This window comes from Podarcis filfolensis (genome assembly GCF_964270895.1).
Source record: "Podarcis filfolensis genome assembly, chromosome: 17".
NCBI classification, from domain to species: domain Eukaryota; kingdom Metazoa; phylum Chordata; class Lepidosauria; order Squamata; family Lacertidae; genus Podarcis; species Podarcis filfolensis.
Genome location: NC_139621.1, coordinates 16011848 through 16027937, shown reverse-complemented (window position 1 = coordinate 16027937; position 16090 = coordinate 16011848). Strand labels below are relative to the sequence as shown.

Below are 16090 nucleotides of genomic sequence, written 5' to 3'. Positions count from 1 at the left end.
TGTTTGGGAATCTCTGAACTGAGTCTGGTGCCACCTTGTTCATCGGTTGGCGAACAAATAATAAATAAATGGCCAAAATCCCAGTCTTTGATATTTTTAAGTTGACTTGTCTGCCTATTGCAGTGGTATCACATTTATTATTTCGCTTAATTTATATACTGCTCAGTTGCAAAACGAAAAGCAAAACCCTAAAAATGGTTTTGTGGTGCTGTATTGGAATGCCACCTACAAAGTATTTGTGTTCCAACACATCACTTAGGCAAGTTCTGCAATCCCTCTTCCCCCATTCCAAAGGAGCAGGCTAGGGAAATATATAGGCTGTGATATATTTTGTGCCTTTTTGTGTGTGTAAACAGCTCTGCTAGGAGCTCTCCTAAAGGGTCATATAGAAGATAAAACTTATTATTTTATATTAGAAATAATAACGATGACCTCAGAAAATAATAGATGGAGCGATGCCCCTGTGATGCTATGTGGCTATTTTGGTTCACTGTGGTGCAAATCCCTTTGAGTGATTACAATGTTCATGTAAGGCAACTAAAACATATAAAGTCTCCGGCATAACCTTGCTCCTAGCAGGCTTGGAGAATTTGCAGCACACTTTGGAATGCACTTTGAATTAAACGCTGGATATATGCAGAACTTTGAAAGGAAATGGTTGAAAAGGAGACTGCTCACACATGCATGCCCATCAGTTGATTATTCTCCCTTTTATGACTCACGGTGAAATGCGTGAACTTCCTCTGCCGAAAAGCACTTGTGTTGCAAGATGATATGACAAGGGGAACTGTGCTGCTTGATCGGGTGAACAGCACAGTTCAGCTTTCCATATCATATGATTGTAACGTACATTTATGTGCTAAACTTCAGCCCACAAATGTAAGCTATTACTATATGCTACAGTCAAGGTGTGATGTACATGCATTCCTATCTGAGATAATGGCCTCCTGTTACAAACCAAAATGAGTATAATGGTAACAAGTTTTACAATATAATTCCCCTGAGTGAGGGGTGAAATTAAAGCTTGGAGAAATACTCCTAAAACTGACGTCATTTTCAGTTGGATAAGCTGGCATTGTGCTATGGGCTACTTGTTAATTTAGGATAAGGACTGTGGATAACACGTGGACTGCATTTGAAATGATGGAAGTCATATGGAATGTGGAAGTTGAGGGGAAGTGTGTGGAACAGGTCTTGGTGTTCCAATTTCTGGGAATGGAGTTGAGAGATGACCTAACCTGGGGAGAAAACAGTAAGACCTGATGAAGAGAGCACAGCAGAGGTTATATTTTCTGAGACTCCTCCGGAAAAATAATCTCTTACAGGACCTGTTGATGGCATTTTACCATCGTACTGTTGAGATTGTATTAACTTATGGTCTGTGTGTGTGGTTTGGGAGCTGCATGGTCAGGAAAAAAACAATACTGTCCAGGGTTGTAAAGACTGCGGAGAGAATAATTGGGTGCACTCTTCCCACCTTAGATCAAATCTATGCTTCCAGGTGCCATAAGCAAGCTGCAGAGATAGCGCAGGAAATGATATCTTTCAGCTTCTGCCTTCTGGAAGAAGGTACAGGGTTATAAAGACTAGCCGCTTGAGAAACAAGTTTCTATCCAAATGCGATTTTGGTTTTAGACGCATTGTAAGGTAGTCTCTATGGGAGTACATTGTATTTAATTATGGGGTATCAGAGTTTTTAGGGGGTTAACTAGGCTGGGATAGCTGGGACAGCAGGCTTGTGGGCTTTTGAATGTCTGGTGTAGATTTTGTTGTTCTGTATGGGACAATGACAATAAAGATTATCGTATAATGAAGTCAAGCGTTCTTGAATCAAAGTTACTTTGGCTTGGGTTCTACGATAAACTGACTAAAAGAAGTTTGTGGGGAAATGTTCCCCCTGGCAACTTTCCCCCTTTGAAGGCACCTACACTCCCTGAAATGGCTATCTGCAGGATGGGGGCGGGGCGGCGGCTCCTGAACAATGCAGAATGTAATGACCTTCCTTTTCTTAGCATCCTACCTCAAATCTGGCTGATTTCCCCCCACCTGCTACAGCTCCTCCCTAGTCCAAAGGTGTCTTGGACTACTGTTGGACATTGACAGTATTTTAAACACACTGTGCTTGTTATAGGTGCCTTCTTGACTTTGTCTCTCTCTTTCACACACACACACACACACACACACACACACACACACACACACAACTGTTTCTTATGATACTTTTAGTAGTCGTCTAGCTGTGCTTCAATGGCTGATTACCACCACCAGGGTATCTGCACCAGCTCCAGATTGAAGTTCTGGGATCCCATGAAATTGTTCTGTACTAACTATTGCTATTGGTTATTAAATTCTGAGAGACATTTTTTTAAAAGAAAAAAAGAAAGAAAAACCTATCCACCGGGGGCCCAAGCAAAGAGGGAAGTATGAATTCAGCTTGGCTTCCAAGGATTACTTTACAGCAAGAATGGTGAGCAACCGTCCCAGCCTGGCGCTTATATCTCATTTGAAACATCTACTCACTCCTGACCAACAAAGAAAATTTCAATAAAGAAGTTTTACCGGTTTAACAGCAGCAAGCTCCTGGGATTGTCAAAGTGCTAAGGCTTTTCCAAGGAGAGAAGGAATCAGCAGCTGAAATATAATTAACCTTCCATTCTCAATGCAAAACTGCCACACACACAGGAGCTCTGCGGTCTATTAGTGAAGTTATAACGGCCAACAGGCAGAAGGAAAATTGGTCAAAAGTTGGCGGCTGCTGTCATATTTTTAGAATTATGATTAATGACACTAATAATGCAGATGATTACTGATATGTGTATCTCCTGCAGTTTATCATATTGCACTGGCTGCCTACGTCCACAATAAACACGGTGCTATCATTTACCTCTTTATTGAAGGCAATCCTTTCTCTGGTGAAGGAGCTCGCTCTAATTACTTTGTAATGTTTTATGTCTCGAGCATTTTGCAGCTCTGGACCCCAACAACTGCTTCATATCTACCATTGATTAATTACAGAAGGTTTAATCAAAATTTAGAACCTAATGTTGTCATTTATGAGCATCCTGCATCGCCAAGGTACTTAAGGTCTCATTCCAAGTACTGAGAGAGTGCTGGGTTCAAAATAAGTCCCACGAAGGCGCAAGGTGCCAAACACTTTTACCTCAGGTATTTTGAGTTTATTAGTCCTTCCTTGGTTGGCTTCTGTTTTAATTACCTATTGAACCCAACAGGCAAATACTCATTGACATCAGTATGTTTTGGAACAGATGTGGTAAATGGAGGGTTATTTCCCTCCAGTTCCTAAACAACAGACATTTGGGCTCCTGGATTTTTATTTTTATTTGCCTTTAAATTGCACTCATTTCTCCCCACTTCTGGGAAATGAGGGGGTGAGGAGAGCAGTTGAGCTGGACTCTCTTGGGTTTCCGTCAGAGCAAAAAGTTTTTTTTGCAAATGACAGCACAGTTTTGAAGCGGTTAAACAAGTGAGGGGGGAAAAATTGCAGGGACAAATACATAAGTTTTTTTTAATGTGGATTTTTATGGCACTGTCATACAACCATTCACCGTTGAAGTTAAGTGTTTTTTTAATACCATTACTGAACTGCTGAAATGGATGCTAATATAGCTTGGAGTGCTAATGTCAAGTCCTGGTAATAAAAAAGACAGACTGCTGAATGAAATAATTTCAAGTAAAAAAAATAGAACAAAAGTGCTCTCGCTCTCCACTTTTATTGAATTGGGACTGACTGAGCCAATTGCTTTAGAAGTCTGTAAAACACAATTACTAGTGAGCCGAGTGACCCAGCTGTGCCCTCTTTGTGACGGTACAGGCTAAAAAGGCTGTAGAATTAGTGCTGCTTCTATATCTGGCGATCAGGGCTGTCCCCTCTACTAACAACCTGGCTCCTTTTCTCACTGTGTGACCGCTAATGGATCTTTGTCACACATCAAGGGCCCAGCTAACCGATCCAACTTGTTCTTTTCCTTACTTGTATGAAACAAGATCGGTGGCTGTCAGTATATTTTTAAAAAATGGATTTAAAGATGACTTGTTCTTTTTAACCGTCAGAATACACAATGCAAAAAACATGACTTGAAATAACCAGGTATAAACATTAACTCTTTTCTCCTTTCTGCTTTTAGCTAAGATCTCTTAAGCTTAGACACCGGCCCGAGAGTTTTCCATAGGAAAGAAAGCAGATAAGAGAAAAGGGCTCAGCTGGAAAGCAGTTAATACAAGAAGTGAGGAACTCCATAAAGTAGAAGGCCTAGTATATAACAGCTTTTTATCCTGAATTTACAACTTGTGCTTCAAATCATACAATCTGGCGCAAGAGGTCTAAATCTGGGAAGATTGTGAAAATTAATGAACTAACGCAACATTCTACCTAACTAAATCCTAGCCTGCTCACCTTCCTCTGTTTCACTCCTCAGAAACAAATACACATTTGCAATGCAACCTACGGATAGGTTTTTACAGTAAGACTAGTTTGGGCAAACGGAAAGCTTTTTGAAACCTTGCTTTCTTCTTCATATAGGCAGTGATAACTCTTCTTATGGGAGAAAGCTACATTTTAAAAAGCTGCCCTAGCTTCAGTCCTCGAACAAAAGACTCTGGAAATCCCAGCAGCTTTGTTGGTGAAGTCAGAGCACAGTCTCAGATTCAGCAAGAAGGGCAGTACACAAGGTTCAACAACTTGTAAGCACAATTCTAGGATGCGGAGCCAGGCACAAGTGACTACGTTGTCCCAAAGAGTGTGTGTGCTCTTCCTTCTCTGCTTTTAAAGAGTGGGATGGGACCAGTCATTTGCGCAGTTCTTATTCTGGGCAAGAGGACTGCACTTGCAAAGGACTGCTCCGACCTGGGTGGGGGCTGTGTGCCCTTGGTGGCAAAATCTGTGTCCAAAATCTCTGCCTCTCCCTTAGTTGGCTTTGCCAGCTGCCTGTTCTGAGGCGGCAGATCAGGACCTAGCCAGCTAACTCCCCTTGTCTTATAGAGGTGCCTGGCCACAGTGGCACGAGACCCTTTTCTCCATCACCACCAGAGCTCCCTCCCTCCCCCCAAAATCTCACGGCCTTCTCCTCTTGGCAGATCCAGCTCTTCCTGCCCCATTTCAGCTTGTGCCAGAGAGCCCACAAGAAAGCTGAATTATTACACAGTACAATAGGGATTGGTTTGTTTGTTGTTGTTTTAAAAAGATAGGGCATTGCCCCAAGTTATTTGTTATTCTGTATGTAACTGAGCTGCTGCTGTTAAGTTACACTTCTGTATTTGTCTCATATTTAATATTTTTGGTGTACAGTATGGTTTATTTCTGGTCTGTTGGCCATAGCAAACCATCGATGATGATTTCATGATCAAAAAGGGCTTTAAAAGACAAACTTATATGTGAAACGAGTTCCGAATTTACCTCACTTTTTGTGCTAAGGGAAGTTTTCTTTTAAACATTCATAGCGGAGTATCTATTTACAAATTCTTGTTCCTAGAAAACAGAAAAGAGATTGGTTTCAAATCTTGTGGATAGTGCTCACCACTGAAATGTCAACAAACAGGCTATCTCCATCTCTATGATTCTTCTCTCAGACTGGTTTTGAAGATACTACAGCTCTATCCAATAATCTCTTTCTCTAATAGGGTAATAACTGCTACGGCACACTTCACTAAATGGTAAACTGCCAGGTAAATATTGAGTTTCTAAAAGCTGCCATAGCTGGCCTTAACTGCTAATTTTCTTTTTAAAAGGGAAAAGGGGGGTTGGGACAGATGATGCATTTGCAGAGCTAAAAACCAAGAGGAAAACAGTTCTTGGGAGCTACTTCTGGAAAAGCCACATAATGGCCATATGGTTCAGTCATACAAGAAATTCTCATCTGTAATAATGAGTGTGAAACACATGGATTCTGGTAAAGATTTCCTTCGTGCATGGCTTTGTTTAACAAGTGATTTTAATCTGTCTCTTATCTCTGCTGACTGTCCTAATCTTTACAGGATAGCATATATTTAGACTTAGCAAAACCCCTCTTTTTTCACAATCCCCATTTCTTTCTTCTTCTGCACCAGCGTATATGGTCTTCATTATGTCTCAAGAAAGGCACCTGAAGCTCTCTGAGAAAAGCAATTAACGCCATGCTTTAGCTTAACTTTCCTGCAATATCAATTTATTTGACAGGGTTGCATTGTTATAAAATTGCCTGGTTACAGTTAAATTGCATCTGGTTGTGGATTTAGATACTATTCTAACACTGCAAACATATACAGAACAATCAGTTTTTCTATCAACTTCATTATATCTCTGCATACCTTTGTGAAGACAATTGATTTCAGCCAACTTAAACACGCTGATATTTTTCCCCTTTCAAGGAGGTCTCCAGCTGCCTTTAAAGTGATAGTGCTTTACATTTTATATGACACTTTTAGATGCAGTTAATAGTGCGCTTTAAAATATATATATGAATGTTACCCGAGAACAGTTTGCAAATGAGCAGCCATGTGATCAGGACAGTGTTCAAGGGGGACCAATGGGAAGTATCTAAGGAACTAATGTTCAACCAGAAATGCCTTTATTCAAAAGAAACAGGGATTTGCCAAGGTCACTGGATGAAGAACTTTGTGCTGGATTTATTATTTGCCAGCCCTTGTAAAGTCTTGGTACCATTGGGAGTCTAAAATTACAATGGGATTCATAGCCATTTTCAAACCAAGAGAGTTCTGAAAACGACAGTATAATGGTAGTAGTTGTAGTAATAATGATAGACATTATGGTTGAACCTACTTCTGAATTCCCCCCCCCCCCCATGAAGATAGCAATGAAGTTAACTGAGGAGGACATTAGTAAATAAAAAGAAAGTTTGGTCTGTATGGTAGATTCTCCAAGACAAGAAACTAGTTCCTAGGCCTGCAAAGCAGTGCCCATTAACCAGTTGAATGGGCTACTAGTTAGGGCACCAACTGAAGTCCAGATATCTTTTTTTAAAGAAAGAAAAACACAATTTCACTAACTATTTAAAGTTGTCTGATGAAATGATTACCCAAAGAGCTATACGCTATGTCTTCATCTACAGAGTTGGAAGCCACAGCCAACTGAAAATAGATTTAAGGCAACTACAAACTAGTATAAAGTACCTTCTTTTTTGTAGCTATGGGATCCCCAAATTGCGTACACTTCTTGGAAAAGCAATCTCAAAAAGTTTGCTTTGTAAGTTTCCAAACGTAGCGGGATGATTGGGAAAAGGGGGGGAAGGTTGCTGTTGTGTTGAAGAGGTGATAACAGGAGGCAGGTAGCATGTTTTCACATCTTCACCTTTGTTGATAATGTATGCAGTGGCTCATCAGAGGTATTTGATGTTAATTTATTCAAGCACACCTGTACAGGGCTGGAAGTCAGGTAACTAGATGAGCAAGTTGTATATGCTTCCGCTTTCTTGATATAACCACCCAGAGGCCTATCTGCACACAAATTTAGTTCTGGAAACATCAGCAGGTTTTAATAAACCAAATACAGATGTCTTTCTCCATACAAATCAAGGAGTTTACAAGTTTAAATCTGGACTGATTTAACTAGCAACCTAATGGCAGAATCACACTTGGCACCAATAGTTGCCTCATATTTATTTATAAGTCACCCTGAGCAAATATTATTTTGTTTTTAAATTTATTCATGGGGCTCAATCACCTTTCCCACCTTGCAGACAAACACACATGCTTTTGGTTCTGCGAAAATTTAAAAACAAACTTCAACAATTAGCATCCTTCACTCAAAGAAAGGCAAAGCATAAAGTTCCTTTCTTTGCAACTTGGAGCTGTTGGAAGTGCATGTATTTTACATAAATTTAGGAAATAAAAAGTGAAGTAACATGAACTAACCAGACCCAAAGTAAAAAGAAAGAAAGAAAGATTTTCATTGCCAGTTGCTGATAGCAATAGAAAATGGATATTAACTTTAGCAGGCCTTGGGCTGATAAAAAAAAAGAAAGGAGCAACTTTCATTCATCTTAAAGCCTGTCAATACAACTTGTGTCCCACCAAGGCAAATGTAGCCCACAAACCATAAAGTGTGGTCCTTCACCTGAAATCCCCTTGCAACTGCAGTCTCAAGCAGGAAATTAAAAACAGAGCTTCCCTGTGCTCCTTGTACTTTCAAGTGCACAGCTGATGGGCTACAAAGTCGTGTAGCTCTTCTTTAATATTAGGCAGGACTGAGTTCTTATAAGAGGGGAGACGCCTGACAGTTTGATCCAAAGGTTTTCGTCACCTGCCTATAGAGGGCATGGGGGAAATCACTGATCCCCATGGGTGAATAACACTGCCTTGGCCAAAGAGTATTCTAAATATGGTCGTCTTTCTGCATGCAGAAGCCTCAAAAGGCAAAGGATAGGAGGGCTATAACAGTTCTATACTTCTTCCCCATCTGTCTGCCTAAAATGACATATCTTTCCCATTTCTACTATTGCCCCACCCCCATGACCCTTCAATAAGCACTCTTCTAATAGGCAAGAAAGATTATCCTTCTTTCATTTTTCTTAGGGTTGTTCTATAGTCTTGAGACATTGTCCTTTGCCATTGCTGATTGTCAATAATGTTTCTGCTACCTTTTGACATGAGGGGAAAGGGCAGAAAGGCTAAAACTGAAGGCTGGGGAGAGAAATGCATTTGTTTATATTTTGGAACGGAATAGTCCAGGGAAACGATTTCCAGAAGATATAGCTTTGGAAAGATTCCATTTCAAACATCATCATCAATGGGTTCCCTTGCCTGCCTGATTCCTGAACTGGCAGGAGAGAGGGTAAAGGATGCTATGAATGATAGGCCCCCTACCTTGATTGGTGGGAATTTGATTGTGCAGTTCCCAATGAACTAGCTGTTGCTGTGGGAAACAAAAATACTTCAAGTGAAATACTTAATCTCCGTATAACAATGAAGCCTCTTTTGTCATAGGAGAATACTAAATTTTTAAAGAATGCTTCATGGAACCTCCATTCCTTGGTTCTTCCTTGCAGAGTGACAACTGTTTGAAATGGCATCGTTAAAGGACACTTCAAAAGCCGCCGAGTTTACATTTAAAAGAATACTCAGTATTATTTCCATGAAGGTGCTCAGTCAAACACCGTCTTAAATATGGTGTTAAAATGTGACATTCTTCATGTGCACATTAGGCTGGATGTTTCACATTTCTGGTACAGCAATTAGTGCTGAAATGGCTATAATTGGGTTCTAAAGTTAACAGCCCATTAAGGTGACTGAAATAAGTTCTCCACTCAGTGTTATTATTCCACTTATTTGGCAGTGGAGTCAATAAGGCACTATACACTGGTTTACATCTTCAAGGTCTTCCTTGCTACCTGAAGGGCTAGGCATTTAATGGGCTTCCTCTGTAAGAGTTCATTTAAGAAACAATCTCCAAGAAGGTCAACTAGAAAACCTTAAATTACAGAAAAGCTCACTGGGCTACGATTTTACCTCAAACGCTCACCGCACTATCTGGAGATAATGACTGGCATAATGTCAATATAAAGAACTAACAATGAAAAGCAGGCCCTACTTTCAAATGCATTTATACACTGGCATGTGAGTTCTTCCAGAAATGTAGGAACTTGTAAGCAGCTTAAGACCGCTGACTAATTCTTTCACACTCATGTTTCAGTCATAGTTTATCTGCACCATATACTGAAATACTGAGTAACCAGCTCTTTTGTGAAACCTGCTAGAATTTATAAAATTATTATTATTTATGCAGGTTGCATTGGCAAATTGTGCAGACAACTGAAATGTGGACTGTTGTTCAAAGTTTATAATTCCTAGGGCGAAAGACAGCGCTTCAGCCAAAACCATCTTGCAGACTTTCCAATGCACACTACATGAAGACCTTGCAATTCTGAAGTTCACAGACTAATTTCTGGAACTCCAGTGTACCTGTTTATAAAGGAAATAATTAAGGGAACACTCTTCCTTTGCACTTTGTTCCATGGTTGAGTAGGAAAAAACTGCTACACTGTATGCTAGAATAATACAGAAGTATACATTATATTTAGGGATTCAACATATCCCGGATTTGTTGTTTTGAGTTGTTATTTACAAACTAGCTAGAAGAATGCTGCTAGAGAATACTGGGGTTTTTTTTAGCTTTAAATCTTTGGATCATAACTTTTCACAAATACATTATAGGCAGCATATGAACTTCATTATCAGATTCTGTTTTGTCCATCCAACACTGCTGCCAATTAAATATATTATCCAAAGACATTTTCTATGATACACGAGGTTCTCCTTTTTTATGTTTCAAAGAACACAATAATATTATAGACTTTGTTATTTCTCTTCCCCCCCCCGACTTAAGGGGGGGGAGAGACATACGTTTTCTGTTTGCACACCATTTGACTCCAAGTCCATGAGGCAAAGCAGATTGGCCACACAAACCTTCTCAAAACCACAGAGCCAAACTGATCTTAGAAGACTGGTTATCATTGTTCATACAATGACACTTGCAACACAAAGAAGCCAAGCTGCTGCCAAAATTCCACCGGAGTTTACTCTTAAGTAAGCATAGATCACGATCCAAAGAGCTTCTTCAGGTCACACAATGAGCTTGAACTAGCTCAGTGGAATTCTTAACTTGTTTTCCTTTGAACATCCCCTGCCCATGGGGATTTTCTGTTGGAGAAAAACAACTGTAAAGTTTCTTTGGGCTAATGGAATGAGTTTCACTGTTCTTTGGATCGTGGCCAAGCTTAGCATTGTGCTTAAAATTAAGGCACATTTAACACATTAAGTAGAGATAAAACTAGTTTTGCACAGCTGCCCAGTTCAGCAAATTATCTAAACAAAGGTTCAGGTGATTAGAAATGAAATGGACTGAGCATTGGAGTCATGTTCTTCCTCGTCCTCCTCCTTCACCCATTAGGAAAATGTGGGTTATTCTAATCAAAATCACTTAAGCCAGGATCAAACCATATCGAAGTTTGTTACTTAGAACACGCTACAGTTCCCTGAGTTAGCATGTGACAAAACATAACGTCTGAAAAGGTCCTAAATATATCTGTTTAACTAGGTTGTGGTGAATCAGAATTGAAGTGTTTGGTCCTCCATTTTGATTTGTTTGCTCAGTTCTGTCCACCCAGCTCTGACAGCTAAGAACAGACAATGGGAGGCCCACTGGGGCTCAGTTTAACGGGGAAAGTTATAGGATGAACCGACTAGGGGCTACTGGGATTTAATACATTGCCTTTCCTTCTTGAGAATTTTAGTATGTGGGAGGTAAGTGATTCAGCCCAAATGGTGGCATTTAAATCTGTCTTCATATCATGGTCCCAATTTTGTCTGTCTATTGCCTTTTTTTTTTTTAAGGAAACCCTATGCAGATATATGTGTTTAAATCCATAAATATGGAATAAATATGTTAACCTGCCACTGACCCACTTTGGCAAATTCCATCTACATTACACTTTTCTTTTTGGAATAATAAAAAGGGAACTCTGTTTCTTAAAAAACAGCTACAACATTTAGGGCCAGCTGCTTCCGTTTAAACTGAACTCTTTCAGAACCGACGTAGCATAACTGCAGTGTGATATCATCCCAGTGCCCAGCTGAAATGAAAGGCTGTTATTAAGGTGAAAAATATGCCTGAGTTTCCCTTTATCTGGGCGCATAGTGCTCACCTGATGGAATGGGGATATGCATACATGCAGAGAACAAAACTCACGCACATGTGCAAAGGACAACCCAAAACTGTTGCTCTGCTTCCTGTACACATTTCAACGGGGCCTTGTTCAGGTCTCCAAGGCTGCACTCCATCAATATAATCATGCACGTTGAGCATTAATACTATATCTGATGCTTTCCCACGTGAAATGCCACACAGTTTCACCAAATGACCACTATCTATTTTAGCATACATTCGATAGGAGCTTCCCCACTGCCCGCTGCATATAATTTTCAATAATTCTAAGTAGGAACTTTTCCTTAACTTCACTTCACTTGGAAGCTGAAGAAAGAAGAAAATGAATGTAACAGAAGTGGCAGCCTCTGCGGAAAGGTTTTAGATCTCCTGCTTTTAAATTTAGACAACACTGTAGGTCGTATGTATAGAAATAACTTATATGGGATACTTAAAATATCAGGTAATCATTCCTTTGGAGAAGAAGTGGGAGATCTATACGCATAGCAGTGTGTATAGATACACAGAGATTTAATGCAAGTCCCACTATCTAGTGTGCAAGCACACCAAAAACATTTGTGTGTACTAATAAAATCTATTTCCAACTATATCTCCACAGCATTATTATCATTACATAAGTTGATGACATAATATTTGTATTATTATTCCAGGTAAAAAATGGGAATGAAGATAATGTTGAGGCTCACCCACTCTTTTGTGCTAGGCACAGGTCTGGGCTTTCCAGATGAGTCTGAGCATTGCTGTTGTCCTGGCGCTTTTCTTGAGGAAACCTGCATTTTTCTGCTGAATTGGAGCATAGGGCAATTGCCAGTGGCTCAGATTCAGTGGTAAAATGCAGGGGTTTTTTTTTCCTGGGGAAAGTGCTGGGACAAAACCCCCCGCCTGGACCTGGAAAGCCCAGACCTTTGTCTAGTATGTGTGGAACAAAGTGTAGATGAACCCTCACTCTGCGCAGAGGTCATTCGTATATGTGTACTGTGTGCATATTCTACATAAAATATGTGCTTGTATAATTTAAAACCAAAGTTAAGAAAACCCAGTTAATAAATGAGGTATTTACTGACCTGTCTCTGCTTCGCCTTGAAGGGAAGGCAGCATTACAGCCAGCCACTGTGCAGACATGCATCTCTTTTAGATGCACATTCCTATAGTGGAGCTTCACGCTGTAGGAGCTCTTGAAACTCTTCTTGCACACGTAGCAGATCTTGGGGTCTGGGCTTGAGCACAAATCACCCTCTGGGGAGAACTTCTGGGGACTGTTATAGTTGAAAGTGGAAGTGAAGCTTTCGTGGAGGGCAGCCATACTGGCACTGCCCCCGTTGTAAAGTCCATATTGGCTCATGTAGAACATCTCATAGGTAGGATCGGTAAATTCTTCCTTCACCTTAACTTCATCTTGGTGGGAAATGCCGTGGTGGTTTTCATCTGGCCTGTCGTGGTTCATCATGGATGTGTGGTTTCTCTCATGCATCATGGGTTCATCGCCTTCCATGGATTCCTCGCACAGTTTTGGTTCCGAGGATTCTGACTCGTTTTCATAGTCTCTCTCGTGCTCTTGATCTTCCGATGTCATGCTATCTGCCCTTCTCAGCTCCGTCCTCGAAATGCACCTGTTCCTCCCGTTTTTGGAGAAGTCTTTCACAGACAACCCAGGGCTCATTTCTTCCTGAGAATGACAGTGATTGTCATGACCACCGTCGTTAGTCACACTCCGGTTATCGTTGACATCCTCATCTTCGTCATCGAACTCGTCGGCGGTGTCAATAACTTCCTTCTCTATTTTTACAGGCATGCTGGACTTTCTCGGCTTCTTCTTCGGGGCAAGGTCAGTATTTGCCTCTTGCGTGGGCATCATCAACGCAGGGGCTGTTGATTCTGAAGGTGGCAGGGGGAGCTGCTCTACGGTGCCAGCTGCTGGCATTAAAGGGCTAGTCGGCAATGAGGTTGGAGGGCTCACCATCTCGCCTGGCGTAAGTAAACTTCTGTAAAAAGGAGGAACAGGCTGCACAGTCTTTAAAGCTGGGAACACAAGTTGGCTAGGCAATGGGTTTTGTAGCACAGGATCTAGCGGGGGAGTGGTAAAACCCATTGGAGGCCTGCCAGGGCTTGTTAATGTTAAGCTGGACTTTGTACTTGCTATGACAGGGGTAGCGGCGCCTGATGTAGCGCGGATGAGATCCTTGTCTCGATTGTTCCTTAGCATGGGCATATGAAGTCGGGGATTGGGGTTAGCACTGTGACGGTTGCGACTTCTGAGCGAGCTGAAGACCATGTTGCAGCCTTCAATCGTGCACCTGTGCTTGATCTTAAGATGGACAGCATTGTAGTGGATTTTGAGGGTGCCCTTGTCGTAAAAGGTTTTGCCACATGCGTTGCAGAAGACTCTCCCTTTCCGTGACGCTGACCCCATCCTCCTCATCCTATGAATTCTGAAAGAGCTTTTCGTATGTTCCGGCTTGGACAAATCATTGATAGGGGTGGACGTCTGTACGGGGGACACAGACGCTGGCTCAGATTTGGGCTCTACATTTGTGATGCTGGTCAAGGCGTTCCTGCTGGATGCCTGCTCACTCTTGAAAGGTGCTGGGGAGACTTCGGACTCGCTGCTCTCGTTGTATTCGTTCTGGGTCGATAGGCTCGGCTCGCGCAGTCTCAGTGTGGGCTGTTCCAGCAGGAGGCCGTTCGGTGGCAAACCCAGCAGAGGGGCAGAGACTGGATTTATGTACTGAAATGGAAGCAGGAATGCGAGGCTGTTGGGGATGTTTTCAAAATGATGGATGCTCGAAGGGTTGCTGTTCTCCAGGTGAGCAAGGAGACTTGGGCTCCTGGTTCGATTATTGCTTTCAATAAAAGTCCTTATGTCTGAGTCTGCCTTTGAAGATGGAACAGCCACTGCCTGTCCTTCTTTTTCTTGAATTGCCATCAGCTCCACGATGGATTTGGTTTCCCCGAACCTCAGAAACTGCTGAAGGGTAATAATCTCTTCTTCCCTGGACATGATGGCCCAGCGGTCCAGCACTTTGCCTGCAGCATCCTAGAGGCCATATCAAAGAAACAACAAAGACAAACACAAAAGAAGAAAACCTTATTGATTCTGCATAATTATCGACTTCGATTGAGAGCACCGCGCTGGCTGCTCATCAAACGCTAAGCTCAGAAAAACTACATGCAAACACTGTGTTCATAGGAGTTGGTCCACAAAGCAAACTTTGCTACCATGCAAATGTGCTAATTAGAGTCATAGTTAAAGAAACAGAGTGGTTTAATAATGTCAAAGCAAACAAAAATGTAGACTACTGGGGCTTTGTGATCTAAAATACCTTCAATAGGGCCTGTTTAACAGCAAAGATCTTTGTGCTGTGCAACTGTTTAACATTCATTAGAATGGGAGATGAACTCTTGCTGAGAGCTAGATTGCACTCTATTCCTTATTAAATAGTGCCACTATAGGAAATATTTAAGTAAATAAATTTAATAGAATGTGCTTTTTGGAAAATATGCAACTAAATGAAACCGAGAGTGTATTAAAAAAATAATACATTGTTAGGAATTCAAACCATCTGAGGCAGAAATTTAAAAAGGTGTATAAAATATTAAGTTTTATTTTACTTTTTTTCCTAGAGTAATATTTAAAACTGAATTTTACACCAGCTCACATCAAAAGCCTTGGCAAATCCCACTCTTTTGACTCATGGAGCTGGTGTGTAACAGGCCATTGGCTATAATCTGAGTTGGGTTAGAGCTAAAATATTATGGCTTTCTGCCATTTAAAAAATAAAACAAAGGACAGTTGCAAATATTTCTTAAACATTTGATAGTTGCAGCTAACATAAATGTGTAAAAATGTTGTCTCTTAACACAGCCTTCCGACAGCAAGAGAAAAGTCCAAGGAGAATACACATCAGTAATCACCAGACTATCTGTTGTTAAATATACATTAAAAAGCATTTCACACTTTCATTTTTGCTAGTAAGTATGAGATTTGCCTCGAGGTAGGACTTAAAAATTCCGCACTGTAATGTCAGGCTCTCCACTGCAGCATCTATGGATTAAAAAGCACTAGAATGTTTAGATAATAAATACATCATTTCACCGGCAACTTTCTTAGGTTATTGCCAGCCATGTTGCCACCTTCATAATTCACCAGCAAACCTTTTCCTGAGCAACAAGCCAGGAATGTTTTAGTGACTCCTGCTGAGATGCTTCCCTAAGTAGGGCTTAAACACAAACACAGAAAGATCCACAACTATTGCTCTCTAGAAAACATACAAACCAAAGTATCAGTAAAAGCAGAATGATGGCAAAGACTACGTTTCTTTCTCCGCCCCCCCCCCCAAGTTAAAAAGTACAGCACGCCTTTACAAAGCACATAATTAACTTATGGGACTCACAAGCTATGGGAACAAGCCACTATAT

At 41.0% G+C, this 16090-nt stretch overlaps 1 protein-coding gene across 13 annotated transcripts in view; it reads right to left on the bottom strand.

Moving 5' to 3' along the window:
• The window catches only part of BNC2 (basonuclin zinc finger protein 2), a 398619-nt gene that overhangs the window by 15352 nt on the left and 367177 nt on the right, over window positions 1-16090 (bottom strand). For 10 of the 13 annotated variants that reach the window (XM_083592926.1, XM_083592931.1, XM_083592928.1 and 7 more), the window contains one exon: window positions 12739-14708. In XM_083592926.1, the coding sequence (XP_083449052.1) occupies window positions 12739-14708 (1970 nt within the window). Of the gene's footprint in view, window positions 1-5413; window positions 5486-7914; window positions 8867-12738; window positions 14709-16090 lie in introns of those variants that run through there. The other 3 variants (XM_083592923.1, XR_014542972.1, XM_083592924.1) reach the window with 3 other exon arrangements.